The sequence below is a fragment of the Rhincodon typus genome, chromosome 3 (assembly GCF_021869965.1).
Source record: "Rhincodon typus isolate 14 chromosome 3, sRhiTyp1.1, whole genome shotgun sequence".
Classification (NCBI taxonomy): domain Eukaryota; kingdom Metazoa; phylum Chordata; class Chondrichthyes; order Orectolobiformes; family Rhincodontidae; genus Rhincodon; species Rhincodon typus.
Window position 1 is genome coordinate 14,193,497 of NC_063334.1, and position 14,674 is coordinate 14,208,170.

Genomic DNA, 14,674 nt, shown 5'->3' on the forward strand with positions numbered 1-14,674 from the left:
TGTTATCTCAGATTTTCCAACATCTGCAGTTCCTACTATCTCTGAAACCGAGTGGGTCTGGTTCTGATCAAAAGGACCGTGATGTATGTTGACAGGAAATATAATGAGATAGTTGGAAGAAAGAATAGCCCATTATAACAGCCAGATATTAGACTGATAGTAGTCAGTTATAAGTAGTATTAGCTTGTACTGAAACCATTTTGAAAAAAATATAGTCAATACAAGATTATCAAATTTGGATGGACATTTGTTCCACACATGCATTTATCTGAAGAATTCTCATAACTAATGTTTTCTTTTCACACAGGAATGCATTCCCAGAAAACTTGGTACAGGCTAGCTTTCAACAGGTAATTAAGTTCTTGTTCTCTCTACATAAAAATCTCAGTTCAGCCATTTACAGAGTTTAGATTAATTGTATTTGCTTTTGTTTAACACGACTCCTAGACAATGATCCAAAATCAAAAGTTACCTTCATATAAAATATTGCTAATCACAAAAACAACTCCGCCATAGCTTCAAATAAAACAATATGCCAGGAATAAAATCAGAAAATTCTGTATCAGCTAAATAAATGTGCTAATTCTATATTCATTCAAGTGTCTTTTAAATATTATTCCTAGCTGAGACAATATTAAAGTTGTTGTATTCTTACGTTGTGTTCCTTAATACACAATTACCACTCTCATACAGAATTAGTAAGGTTTGATTTATTTGGAAAGCTGAAACAAATTTACCTAATAAATACAGTCATAGAACGACTTGTGCACTTTCAAGTCCTAGCCTGCTGCTGCTACTGCTTGGAATTCTTATAGCCATCCCTCCCCACTACTGTCCACCTTCCCCTGCCTGTAATCCCAAAGCTTGCAGTATTTCAAACCAAGAAGGGAAAAACTTGCTCCTGGATGGGGAAATCAGCAGACCTGATCCTTCTCTGCCTGACGACACCATGTTATGAACACTACCATCCTGGCTGAAGTTGGGACAGCTCTTAGACAGATAGCGGGGGATAGAGAAGGAGGAAAACTTACAAAATGCCTGAGAGATAGTAAGAACTGCAGATGCTGGAGTCTGAGATAACAAGGTGCAGAGCTGGATGAACACAGCAGGCCAAGCAACATCAGAGGAGCAGGAAGGCTGACATTTCGGGTCTAGACCCTTCTTCAGAAAAGAAATACTTCTCCTCAACGTACATCACGGTCCTTTTGATCAGAACCAGACCCACTCGGTTTCTAGGGTCTAGGCTCTGCTAAGACCAATAACCTGACTGACCATGACCAATCCCCTGGACTGAAATCGGATGAGCTCTTTAACTGTGGTGGTAGTTTCTGTCTGACTGTGGTCCCCCTTCACTCCACTAAGGAGAGGTCTCTTTTGAATTTCACATACAGCCACTTTGATTGAAAACAAACAATGTGTAAACTGCTGGCACTTGCTACAGGTGTGACCTTGACAGAGCGTAGAGCCACCTGTCCACCTCTTTGAACATTCAGTGCTTCCCACTAAAACAAGCTGCCTGTCTCTCCCTCTGAGCTAAACAGCAAATACAAGCCACAGAGTTTGGCAGCCTGGAAGAGAGCACTTTGTGTACCTTGTAATCAATACCAGCCACGCACAGGCTGATATGTCATTAGTCCCTAATGAAATCAGTGAGTGTGCTCTAAAAGAAACTATGTGCCATTTACAGTGCCTGCTCGTCTGCAAGTAGCACAAAGTGAGTGAGTGCTAAGAAAGCAAGCTGAATGTTATAAGATGGAGATGTATAAAATGCACAAAATGACCTGGCAGAACCACACAGGTTGTAGGTGTCCCTGAGTGCCACTTTAAACATGTTGATGGGCTGAAGTAGTGTGTTAGTTGGTCTGATAGAGGCAAAGGGATGTGGGGAGGCTGGCTATTTGCCAATGCCAATATGTGTGAATGAAGAGTCAAGAAAGATGATGGCCATTCCACTAGCAAAGATATTGTTACCAAGAAGCAAGTGTCTGGTGGTTGGGAAAAGCAGCCACCAGGTAGCTGCTCTGACTTACATGCTGAGAATATGCACCATCTAGTTTCCTGGATAAGGAGGGGAGAATTGGAAGTAGTGTACAAATAAGGCATTTTGGGTCTTCAAGTGTACGACAAAAAGTTGCCGCTCAATGGCATTATTCTAAAGTCATTCTTTAAGGCTTAAGGGGCAAAATCAGGGAACATTTTCTCAAACTTAAGATTCTAATTGTGTTTCACTTCGATCTTTCACAGCAGAGAGGAGAAAATAAAATCTGTGTCTCCATCATATTAGCCGGCATAAATTTTTCCATTGGTGTAAATTTCACAATGGGGGAATTTACTCACATAAAAAATTGTAAAAATATTTCTTGATGTTTCCAAAATGATTATTTTCAACAAAGATCTGCCCTCCCAAGGCTTTTATCCAAAAGTCCTCTCCAGTGGTGTTGCTGTAGCATGTCAAAATATTTTATCCCACCAGTCATTCGGTTCTGTGGGCTGCCAGGAGTCAACATTCTCATTGATTTGACAAAACTGTCGTGTTCCCTTGAAAGACTTTTGTGCTGAAGCAAATGGCATTTTATACATCTAAGAACCAGCAATGCTGCAGACAGATGCATTGCAAAACTTAGTGCTGCAAAAATAAGACTGGGTTCCAATCTCTGAAAAGCCATTCTGTGCCATCACATGGAAGATTGTTACCTTGTCAATTTTTTTGCTATGGCCACTAAGAACTATGTTGAGAATATACCACCTCACGTCACACATGCCTGATAACTTATCAGTTACAGGAGACATACACAGTATTTTCAAAACTATCCAAACACCAGCATTCATCCCTTCCCCTTAAAATGTTTCATATCTGCTTGAGTTACCTTTCGATAGTTTTTATTAAAGAACTGTGTTGATTTGCTGTACATAACTTGATTGATTTAATTCAAAATTATTGTATGACCTCTCTTTTGGTTTTGTTTTTCAGTATAAAAGCAAACGAATAGAAATTGAACCTACAAACAATGCTACCAGCCCGATGGTTACTGTTGTCATGACAACACAAACGAATGAGGTAACATAACTAATATAAAATACAAAAAGAATTGCTGGAAAAATTCAGCACATCATGCAGCATCTGTGGAGAGAGAAACAGAGTTAATGAGATGATCTCTCCTTGAAATGTTAAGTCTGTTCATTTCTCCCCAGATGCTTCTTGATTGAAGTATTTCCATCACTTTTTATATCTTTCAGATTTACATCTTGGGCAGTATTTTGCTTTTGTATTTGCTGTATGTTGCATAACTTCTTTGGTACTCAGCTAAATCGTGACATTTGTCAGGCAATTTTTATGAAATGTGTTTTCAAGATACAGGTTTCTGAACATACATAGCACATCAGAATGAAGAAAACAGCCTGAGCCTCTTTGCATTCTCAGCATCAATACACAAATTTACAGTTTCCTAGCACCATTATCTAAATCCAGAGGCACACTAACCCTAACCCTGCTCCTAGTTCCTATGTGGTTTCCTAAGGGACACAGTTTCCACTTTTCTTTCAGCTGCATTTTTTAAAAAGGGACAATGTGAACTGTGGACACATGAAGTATGAGGTGTGGTGGAAACAATGAAGCAAGAAACAGAAGCTAAAATTCAGGCATCCACAACCCTTCAAATGCAAGTCCACAACAATTATGAGATATGAAGCCTCTTCATTATCGTGTACATTCCAGGAATTTGCTGTCAAAAGCACTAGGGCTTAATTTAGTTTTACCCAGTCTGTATGCAGATTGTAGTCCCCAGTGATTACTGTATCAGCCTTGTTATAGGTGCCTTTGACATCCTGATGTGTGGCATACCTTACATTACTGCTTCTGTTTGATGGCTTGGAAACAACTCCTAACGACAACTTTATGTCCTAATTTTTAAATAAGGACCATTGCAGTCAAATTTGCATTGTCATGTATAGCTCCAGGCTACTTTTGAAAATTATTTACAGTCTGAAAATCAGGAAAAATAAATGGATCCCATAAACTCAGGAAAAACTTATTTTCATTTTGAATATAGTTTATAAGCAGATTCACAGCTAAAGATGATCCAGATCCCATTTAGTAATCCTTCTCCTGATTTTCTGCTGTGGCTTATGCCAAAAGATGAGCATACCAGTGATATGACTACAGTGACAGCACAAAACCTATCATTACATCAACGTGCAATGCATGTATATCACTGAACCTGATTTTTGATCTTTCTCCCCCTGCAAATCCAAGATTATCATTTCACCCTCAGTAATGTAAATATCTGTGGTAAAAACATGCCACAAAAAATTTTGATGAGCGTTAAAGTGAAGTGAAGTGAAAACATGAATAAGATTTTTGCTGGACAATCTCAGTTACTTGTTTTAATAAACTCAATGGGGTTCATGAAATATTACATTCAGGAGTGACTGGTGCTACATTTGTTAGTGCACCAATGAGTTAGAATTAGAATTAGGTTTATTGTCAAATGTACGCAAATTATAAAAGAACAGAAGTACAGTGAAAAGCGTACAATGCCTCCAACATACAGGGCCATCTTAGGTACAATGTGCCTAGGCACAAATCTTAGGTCAAAAAATAGAGAAAAGAAAACAGTACATTACAGATATATATAATATAAGTTAGGAAAAGAAGAAATAAAGCTAAAATGACGGACATTGCAATCTTTCTGTAAGACTTCCACATGACCACATGAGCACTACTGGTTCCCAACCAGCAGCCATCTCTGCTCTGGGCCCACTGCCCACCCCCACTCCACTCCAGGCGCCCAATCCACCTCGACTCCGCTCCGGGCCCACTGCCCAACCCCACTCTGCTCTGGGCCCTGATGGTCAACCTCACTCCACTCCAGGCCCACTGCCCACCCTCATTCCGCTCTGGGCCCCTGCCCACCCCCACTCTGCTCCGGGCCCACTGACCTCACCCACTCTGCTCCAGGCCCACTGACCACCCCCACTCTGCTCCGGGACCCCTGGCTCTCCCCACTCTGCTCTGGGCCCCCTGCCCTCCCCCACTCTGCTTCGGGTCCACTGCCCATCCCCACTCCGCTCCAGGCCCACTGCTCACCCCCACTCCGCTCCGGGCCTACTGACCACCCCACTCTGGACCCACTGACCAACCCCACTCCAGGCCCACTGACCACCCCCACTCTGGGCCCATACACACATGATGTGCACCCAGAACTTTGCAAATCTGCACAAGGTGAGCGTGATGCATCAACTGTACTCTAGAATGGCAGAAAGCGGAAATTTGGAAATTCCCTTCGTAGAGTGAAGCATAATGAGTCAGCCTGGGCCTCCTATTGGCTGAAGGCAGGGTAGCATTGGGAGCAGCCTCAGAGAAGGTTTCTTTAGCCTTGAAGTCTCTCCCTCAAATATACACAGAAACAAACATCATCTGCTACGAGCTACTTATCAGCAAGCCTCATAAACCTCCATTAAGTCAGTTGAAAACACACTGAGGCCTTGGAAATGAATTGCTTTCACATCTTCCATAATTAAAAGTCAAACAAGCACAAAGCTAATTCTTTTTCAGTAAAAAGGTGTCTGAACAAGCAAGAAACGAAACATCAGTATCCTTTAAACTAGTGGGCACTTTTTCCTTTTTAAAGTTAAGGGCTGGCAGTAGGGAAGACCCATTGATTTTGAGGTGGCCTATGAAAGACAGAAACGTGAATATAATGCACACTCACAAGGTTTGGTCTCGCTTCATTCTGCAACTTGATGTGACTGCAGGGTGGCACAACATCTTTGCCCTTTCACATAGTCCACTCCACGCAAAGAATTTTGACAAGAGTATATAATTTACAGATTTCAGTTAGTCAATCGTGCTGTACCTAACAATTAAATTCTATCCCTACAACCTCTCCAGTGATGGCTTTCCCACAACGCCAAGTTTGTGATGCCACTGTTGTGCCGATGCAGGGATATCGTTCATCTCACTTTCACACCAATCTCTCTGTGGCCAACAATAATGAGATTTTTGAAAGATGTAAACAATTCCTGTTAAATAAAAACAGCAAAGATGCTAATTTCCTGAAGGATTGCCTTGCTTACACAATAGTTGCTGGCTCATATGGAACAGGAAGATCCCATAATGGATACCCTAGTCATCAGCGATGTCATCTGTTTGGGGTGAGGAGGAGGAAGAGTTCGGTCCCAGGATTTAATCTTCCTAAAAGTTATTCAATAGTTACCCCATTAAAAAGTCAAGCACTTTTTTTTATTGAATCTTGAAAACTTGGATATGATCCCTACAAACATTGGTGTTGAAATGAAACTGTACACCTGTAAGAGTCTATCCCAAGTCTTGTGCACATGATCCTTTTTAAAATTTTAATAATATCGCATTTCATTTGTGAGGTCTAGTTGCTGGGTACAGACCCATTGGTGTTCTTAAATGTTCAGAAAATGTAGCAATTCATTGAAAGCAAGTCAGTCAATGTATTCAAATAACAAATAGGTTAAAATTCTGATTTTTAATCTGTTCGAAATCCTCATAGACTAAGAGCAAAGACTACAAAGTGGTTGGTGGATACACTGATGGAATAAATGTACTGGGCCTCATTGTCTTCTGCCTAGTATTTGGGATTGTCATTGGACAGATGGGCGAAAAAGGCAAAATCCTGCTAGACTTCTTTGATGCATTGAATGAAGCCACCATGAGAATTGTACGCATTGTCATGTGGTAAGTAGAATGTTACACTAAAATTAATTTCTACCTTCTTTCAACACAATCCTAATCAATGGAACCATTACTTCAACCTTTGAGTGGCTTTCATCCTTGTCCATAACAAGATTCGTAAACAGCAATCAACCCTCTGATTCCTTCCTTCCCTTCATGCAAGAAATATACCTAGCAAGAAAGACTGATGCAGGACAGTAAGGGATCATAACTCGTTTTGTTAACCATGACCCACATTTCCCTGTTAATCATTGTTTTCATTGTCTAAGGAGGCACAGTAAAAAGAAAAAGTTATAGTCACTTCAACACACCACCCTGTTCCCTGGCCAACATCTCTGTCTCTGGCTTGCTGCAGTGTTCCAGCAAAGCTCAACGCAAGCTGGAAGAATAACACCTCACTTTCTGCCTGGGGACCCTGAAGCCCTCCGGACTCAATATCGAGTTCAATAATTTTAGGGCCTAAACTCTCCCATGTCCCAGCCCCCTACCCCACACACTAGACCTTCTTATCACATAGCCTGCCATTACACACCCCCTATTGTCAATCACTAACAGTCCCCAACTAACAACTACCCACCCTCCCAGCCTGATCGTTATCAACTCTTTATCTGTCCAACTGCTCTTCTCTCTCTTTAGGCTCTATCCTATCATTTTCTCCCTACATCCCCCTCCCTATTTTCTGCATATAAACTGACATTTTCCCAGCCACCATCTGTTCTGAGGAAGGGTCACCAGACCCGAAATGTTAACTCTGTTTTTTCCTTCACAGATGCTGCCAGACCTGCTGAGCTTTACCAGCAACGTTGTTTTTGTTGTTGTTATCACATTGTCTGCTATTACATACAACCCCATTGTTAGCCACTAACGGTCCCCAATAACAGCTATTCATTCTCCTGGGCTGATTGTTATCTACTCTTTTTGTCTGTCCAACTGTTCTTCTCTCTCTTTGGTCTGTATCCCCACTTATCGTTTACTCCTTACCCCTGCCCCCCACCCCTCCCCGCCCCCACCCCCAAACCCGTGCTTCTGTATATAAACCCAACACTTTCATAGCTACTGAGATAACAAGGTGTGGAGCTGGATGAACACAGCAGGCCAAGCAGCATCAGAGGAGCAGGAAGGCTGACGTTTCGGGTCTAGACCCTTCTTCAGAAAAGGTTTTCATAGCTACTATCAATTCTGAGGAAGGATCAGTGGACCCAAAACATTAACTCTGATTTCTCTCTGCAGGTTTTGCCAGACCTGCTGGGCTTTTCCAGCAATTTCTGTTTCTGTTTTTCAAAAATGATAGTCCCTGTGATCAGATTCTTGTAGCAGCATTCCTCATCAGCGAAAATCTTACATCAACTATATGTTGGGTGAAGGATAAAGTGTTAACTCCTGCCATTGCAGTTTGGTGCAAATGAGAAAAATAATTGGCTAATGTACTTAAACTTCAAATATTAAAATGTAGAGATTTACTCTGAAAAAGCAAACTTTCCTATTTCAGTGCTTGAGCTGCAAATAAAATTAAATTAACTATCATTTCTAAAATGAGGGTTGGAAATGAACCTACTGATGTTCAATTGAAATTGCTTTTCCTAATTTGATCGCTTGTCAATGATTTCTTTTCAGGTATATGCCAATAGGTATATTATTTCTTATTGCTGCTAAAGTAATGGGAGTGGATGACTGGGAAATTTTCCGTAGGCTTGGCCTTTATATGGCAACAGTGCTGACTGGGTATGTATCACAGAGCTTTTAAATTGCTTAATTGGGAATTACTGAAGCAAGTTTTGAAAATTTACAAAAGCATTTGTCCTTTAATGTATAGTGTCCAGATTAAGTTATTTCAAAAGAAAATATACAGACTAACGTTTCTTTATGGAGTTATCAAAGAGGACTTGTCCAGAAATGTTGATTACTGTTGGAAAAGATTGCCCACTTACATTTCATCAATTCTTTTTCCTGCCAAATTTCCAAGTCCAGTGTGTCTCATGTGTGTCCATTAGGGGAAACCATGCAGAAATCCATGCTGTACTGGAGTGGCATTGCAAACCAAGACATGCCTCCTTTTTATTGCATGCTGCTATACTTCCAGATTCAAATCATTTATAAAAGGTCCCAAAGCCATACTGGCAGCCAGTGAGGAAATGTAAGAGTGTAAAATGTGAGAGGGTTCAGGTTGTGCTATTATGGATAAGTTGTCCCAGTTGAATTTGTGTTCTTGTTTGTCCGTGTGTATTGAGACCAGTGAGAATTGGTCGTGTCTCTTGATGGCTAGTTGGTGTTTGTGTATCCTTATTGTCAGTTTTCTTCCAGTTTGGCCTAAGTAATGCTTTTCACAGTCCTTGCTTTCCTGGAGGCCTGGCATTCCAACCGGAACTCCCATCAACAAACACATTGAACTGGACCCAATACATAAACCACTGAAAAACAGAACCAAAAGTAATGCCAACATCCCAGCAAACTGAGGCATATAAATAACAAGCGGGACAGAACACCAACGCTTCACTGGAGGTGCACTGAGATGTTACCTAGTAGAGTGATGAAATGTCTGCAACCAAACACACCGGCTCAGCGAGCAAGTCTACAACCTCATCCACAACCCGAGCTACAAATCTTTTCAAAAACTGTGTTTGGGGGTGCTGGGTGTGGTTAGTAGTGTGTCAAAGGTTCTGTTGTGTAGATATCCAGGAGTTAGAGTAAAGCTTTAATCCACTATCTTTTCCTGGTTAACAATGAAAATGTGTCAGAACCCTTTATCTTGAAATTTGAGAAGGATTTCAGATACACGGCATTCCTACAGAGTCCAGCACTGGGAATTCTGCATGCACAACTCAATTCCCCAGTGCTCCAACGACTATCCAGCCATCAGAATATCTGTACCAGTATCTTTCAGACTTGATGCAGGATTAAACCTGGCACAATTGAATGATTATGAAGAGACCCATGATCTCCAAGCCCAATGTTAAATATGTGACACATAGACAGAAAGATTGATGTTGAGGTCTGTATATTAACTAAGCAGAAGCAGTTTTGGCAACAGCAAAAACAGAAGTTGCTGGAAAACTCCGCAGGTCTGGCAGCATCTGTGAAGAAAAAATCAGAGTTAATGTTTCAGGTCCAGTGACCCTTCCTCAGGTTGGTGGGGGATAGGCGTCAGGTCCGTTATAGGCAGGGTTGGGTTTGTGTCTTTCACATCTGGCAAGATCAAGCCAAGTTTGGGTCACTGTGATGTGATATGAATGTATTTGTCAAATAATCATTGTCATTCATAAGCATGCTCTTTTTGGGATACAGATTGAGCTTTATTGTAATGTAATTTCTGTCTGTATTTGTAGAAGTGTGTGCAGAAGCATAAAGGTGAAACATTGAAAGTCATTCACCTTCCAACTAATATTAAGCAAAGTAAGAACCCTAAAAATTATTTAGAGGAAGAGATTTACGGTAGCTTTAATTTATATGGTGTCTTTAATGGAGAATATATCTCAGGATGCTTCACAGGTGTACATCTTAACTCAATGATGTACCTTTGGATGCTAAATGTGTATCAATGGATCTTCTGAAAACCATGATGTTGGTGAGAGCAGGAACGTACATATTGGGGAAAAATAGTGGCACAACTATAATGTCTCTGGACTAGAAATCAAGGACAACAGGCAATCGGTCATGGGACATAGGCTTCAGCCTCACTATGGCAGGCAGTGAGATATGAAATTAAAAACTGTTCAATTACAACCACAATTGATCATTGTGAAAACCCATCTGGTTCACTAATGACCTTTAGGAAAGAAAATCTGGCATCCTTACTTGGTCTGGCCCATATGTGAGTGCAGAGTTGACTCCTAACTGCCCTCTGGGTAATTAAAGAACGGTGATAAAGCCATCCTAGTCAACAATGCCCATATTCAATGAATGAAAGAAAAACAGTGAGAGTAACTCTTTGAGACTCTTAATTGAATTAAATTAGCTTTACTCTCATATGTACTTACATGACTCAGTGAAAAGTTTACAAGTCACCACTTACAGCACCATCTTAGGTACAAAGGTACCTAGGTACAGATTCTTGAGTACAAATTCTTAGGAGAAAAAATTAGAAAAATAAAGAAATAAAAAGTCCAGCATTACAGACCTTCAAATAAAATCATACTATAATCATTGTATAATCACAATAAGTTTCTGTATGGTATTTGGTTTAAATTATGTAGGCTGGGTTTACATAGGATTTTATTAGTCTTTATTGGATGCAATGTTAGTTAAGATCCAATTCATTTTAAACTTTTTTGCAATTTCCTTTGGCAGATTAGCCATCCATGGTGGTATTATTCTCCCCATAATCTATTTCATTGTGGTACGGAAAAATCCCTTCATATTCATTGGAGGAATGGCTGAGGCATTACTGACTTCTGTCATGATTTCATCCAGGTAACGGGACAGCTGTTAGCGATTGTTCTAAAACCCAGTAATCAACTTTGACTTTCCTTGGAAGAGAATTTATAGTGAATGCACAGAAGGAAAAATATTACTTTTATTAGTCATTTAATCTGCAGGATTTAATTAAGATTCTAATGGGTAATGTCCTGTTCAAATTCAAAATACTGAGTCCCTGCAGATTTACTGAATTAATTCATTTCACGATCTGTTACTGAACTATGATATTAAATAGGCAGCAAGTTTAATTCCTATGTGCTGATTCAACAACTCAGCAGCAGGAGTAAATGTGATATAAATATTTTAAGCATCTTTAGACCAGAAAGGATATTAGTTATCCTTGGTTTCTGCTTGTTGCTCTGTGAACCCATTGGAAACTGCAGGTGTGTAGATGTTGGACAATGACAGCAAGACTTTGTTGCAGTTTCTTGCTATTGCATAAGACACCAATGCTGCTTGTCTGTACAGTCACTATATCATGCCACATGTTGAAATGACCACTTGAGTCAAGTACCAGAGGATCGCTTCTATCTTTAAAAGGAGCTAGTAAAGTGAGTGAGTGAGACATAGTGAATCTTTTGCATAAATGATTGTTGTGACATTTTTCCTAAGTAAACCATATTTTTTATTATGGTGTTGCAGAAATGATTATTTCATTTCAATAAATCAAACAATGCAAGTATTAGCCCAATATGCCCTGGAATTGATGTCATTGAACAAATGTCTGGTCAGCTGTTTATGCTTGTGACAAAATGCGGAGTTTTAAGAAAGAGGGTAGAGATAAGGGGAGACAGATGTTTGATGTCATTCACGGAAGTTTCGGTGTTGTAACCCCAGAACAGAGACTAATAATGTGAAAGTGCTAAAATGTTAAAAATGAAAGGAACTTTGCTCTAGTAGTAACATACATTCCTCTATGCAGTTCTGCAACTCTGCCAGTAACATTCCGATGTGCTGAGGACAAAAACAAAGTTGACAAAAGGATCACCAGATTTGTGTTGCCAGTGGGTGCCACAATAAACATGGATGGAACAGCTCTATATGAAGCAGTTGCTGCAATATTTATTGCTCAGCTTAATGACTATCCATTGGATGCGGGGCAAATAATCACCATCAGGTGAGACCTCCAGCTCAGGTTTCAATATGTAAGGATTTTGGTTCTTTTAAAAAGATACTGGTGCTATCAAGTTTAATAAGCCATTTGAATTGAACCATTTCTCTCCATAGTTATATTCCATGTAAAGTACACAAAGGAATTGTGGCCAAGTTACAATGTTCTAAACATATCCGTAAGCCACAAGGGGACACAGAACCAAAGAGAGAGTCATGCTGAATCTTTGGTGGGTGGAGAAGGGATGTCCCATCTACTGGCTGGAAAGTCATCAAGCGACCTGTGTTAATTGTTTCGAGGAAGGCCCTCCAGGGGGCCACACAAGGTCAGGATTTGTTGGAGGCAACCTTCCCTGGAATCGGAAGTCCTGGCCTAGAGAAAACTGCCACACACAGTCGCAGAATGCCAACTATCACAGCGGAGGCTGTGATTCATGCCAGAAGTGCACTCCCATAATTCTAGCATTGTGGAGTATGAAGAACAGCAGTGGGAGTTCATGGGTTGGGTGTCATGGATAGAGAGAGGTATGGGGGCTCTGAGGTGAACACTATTGGCCTACCCTAACCCCTGTCCAGAAAATAAAAAGAGTTGGAGATTTGATGGTCCCGACTCACTTAAACGTAATATTTACTCAAAAAACGTTAAAAGTTTCAAATCCTACTCTAGTTCCTCGAAAACTATTAACATTAGAATTCTCAGGCCAATTATTACTTTCATAGCTCTGGAGAAAGTCAGCAGGTCTGGCAACATCTGCTTTCTCTCACAGATGCTGCTGGATCTGTTAAGTTGGTCCATCATTTACTGGTTTCGTTTCAGATTTCCAGCATCCGCAGTTTTGTTTTTTTTTGTTTACCATCCTGGCTACTTGAAACTGGAAATGGACTGATTTATAGTGCTCAGTGTCATCCCAGTCTGTGCATTTACCCACTGAGCCAATTCTAGTGGGAGTGCTGTCAATAGACAAGATTTTTCACCCCCCCAACTTCTCTTAAACTGCTTTTTGTTTATTTACATCTCTTTAGATACTTAATATGGCATTGAGTTCACCCATTCAAACATGATAATTTCCTAATTAACCTGTTCAGTGATTATACACCTCTAGAGTAGATGGGACTTGTATCCAGGTCTCCTGGTCCAGAGGCAGGGACAATAGCACTGTGCCACAAGAGCACTGGTCCAGTATGTTACAGTTTTTATGACAGGTAAAGCAGCAAATGATGTGGAGTCTGACCAGTGTTTCTCAATTGGTCTTTAAAATAGCTGTTTATTTTCAGCATTACAGCAACAGCAGCTAGCATTGGAGCAGCAGGGGTTCCTCAAGCTGGGATGGTTACCATGGTGATTGTTCTTACCGCAGTTGGATTGCCTCCTCATGACATCACTCTGATCATGGCTGTAGATTGGCTACTGTAAGTGCACATTTTTTTGTAAATGTCCTTCTTTTTAGAAACAATATCACTATGAAACATAGGAACAGGAGGGCCCATTCAGCCCCTTGAGCCTGTTCTGCCATTCAGTGATATCATAGGTGACCTGTGGCCCAACTCCATATATCTGCCTTTGGCCCATATCCCTTAGGACCTCGGGTTAACAAAAAATCTCAGATTTAAAATTAACAACTGATCTATAATGGACTTTTATTCAGTAAAAGAGAATTGCATGCAGTGGCCAAGATGTTATTCACAGTATTTTTCTTATAGTTTCAGTTTGGTGTAATAAATTGTGCCACAATTGCAGGTCAAAAGGATCTTATAGAAACATATAAAATTATGAAGGGAATAGATAAGATAGAAGTAGAGAGGATGTTTCCACTGGCAGGTGAAACTAGGACAAGAGGGCATAGCCTCAAGATTAGAGGGAGCAGATTTAGGACTGAATTGACAAGGAACTTCTTCACCCAGAGGGTTGTTAATCTATGGAATTCCTTGCCCAGTGGAGTAGTTGACGCTACTTCAGTAAACGTTTTTAAAGATAAGGTAGATTTTTTTTGAACAATAAAAGAATTAAGGGATACGGTGAGAACGCGGGTAAGTGGATCTGAGTCCATGAAAAGATCAGCCATGATCTTATTGAATGGCGGAGCAGGCTCAAAGGGCCGGACGGCCTACTCCTGCTCCTAGCTCTTATGTTTATGTTCTCTTATGTAAAAGCCATTCAAACTGTGGCAGAGAGTCTGATGGTTCAGATTTTACACGAAATTAAAGGAATCCAGTGTTACAATGTGGGGGTCTCATAAATAGCAGTCAGGCTGCAGAATGGACATGTGTTTTGTAAGCACAAAGACAGAAATTGTTGGTAAAACTCAGCAAGTCTGGCAGCATCGTTGGAGAGAACGCAGGCTCATCATTTTGTGTCCAATGACTCTTCTTCAGAACAGACCCTTCTGAAGAAGGATGAGAGATAGTAGGAACTGCAGATGCTGGAGAATCTGAGACAACAAGGTGCAG

The 14,674-nt window shown here is 40.5% G+C and overlaps 1 protein-coding gene across 1 annotated transcript in view; it reads left to right on the forward strand.

Moving 5' to 3' along the window:
• The window catches only part of slc1a1 (solute carrier family 1 member 1), a 122,939-nt gene that overhangs the window by 103,705 nt on the left and 4,560 nt on the right, over positions 1 to 14,674 (forward strand). The window contains exons 8-14 of the mRNA XM_048594403.1: positions 308 to 350; positions 2,972 to 3,058; positions 6,522 to 6,706; positions 8,318 to 8,425; positions 10,988 to 11,110; positions 12,039 to 12,233; positions 13,502 to 13,636. Of these exons, the coding sequence (XP_048450360.1) occupies positions 308 to 350; positions 2,972 to 3,058; positions 6,522 to 6,706; positions 8,318 to 8,425; positions 10,988 to 11,110; positions 12,039 to 12,233; positions 13,502 to 13,636 (876 nt within the window). The remainder of the gene's footprint in view (positions 1 to 307; positions 351 to 2,971; positions 3,059 to 6,521; positions 6,707 to 8,317; positions 8,426 to 10,987; positions 11,111 to 12,038; positions 12,234 to 13,501; positions 13,637 to 14,674) is intronic.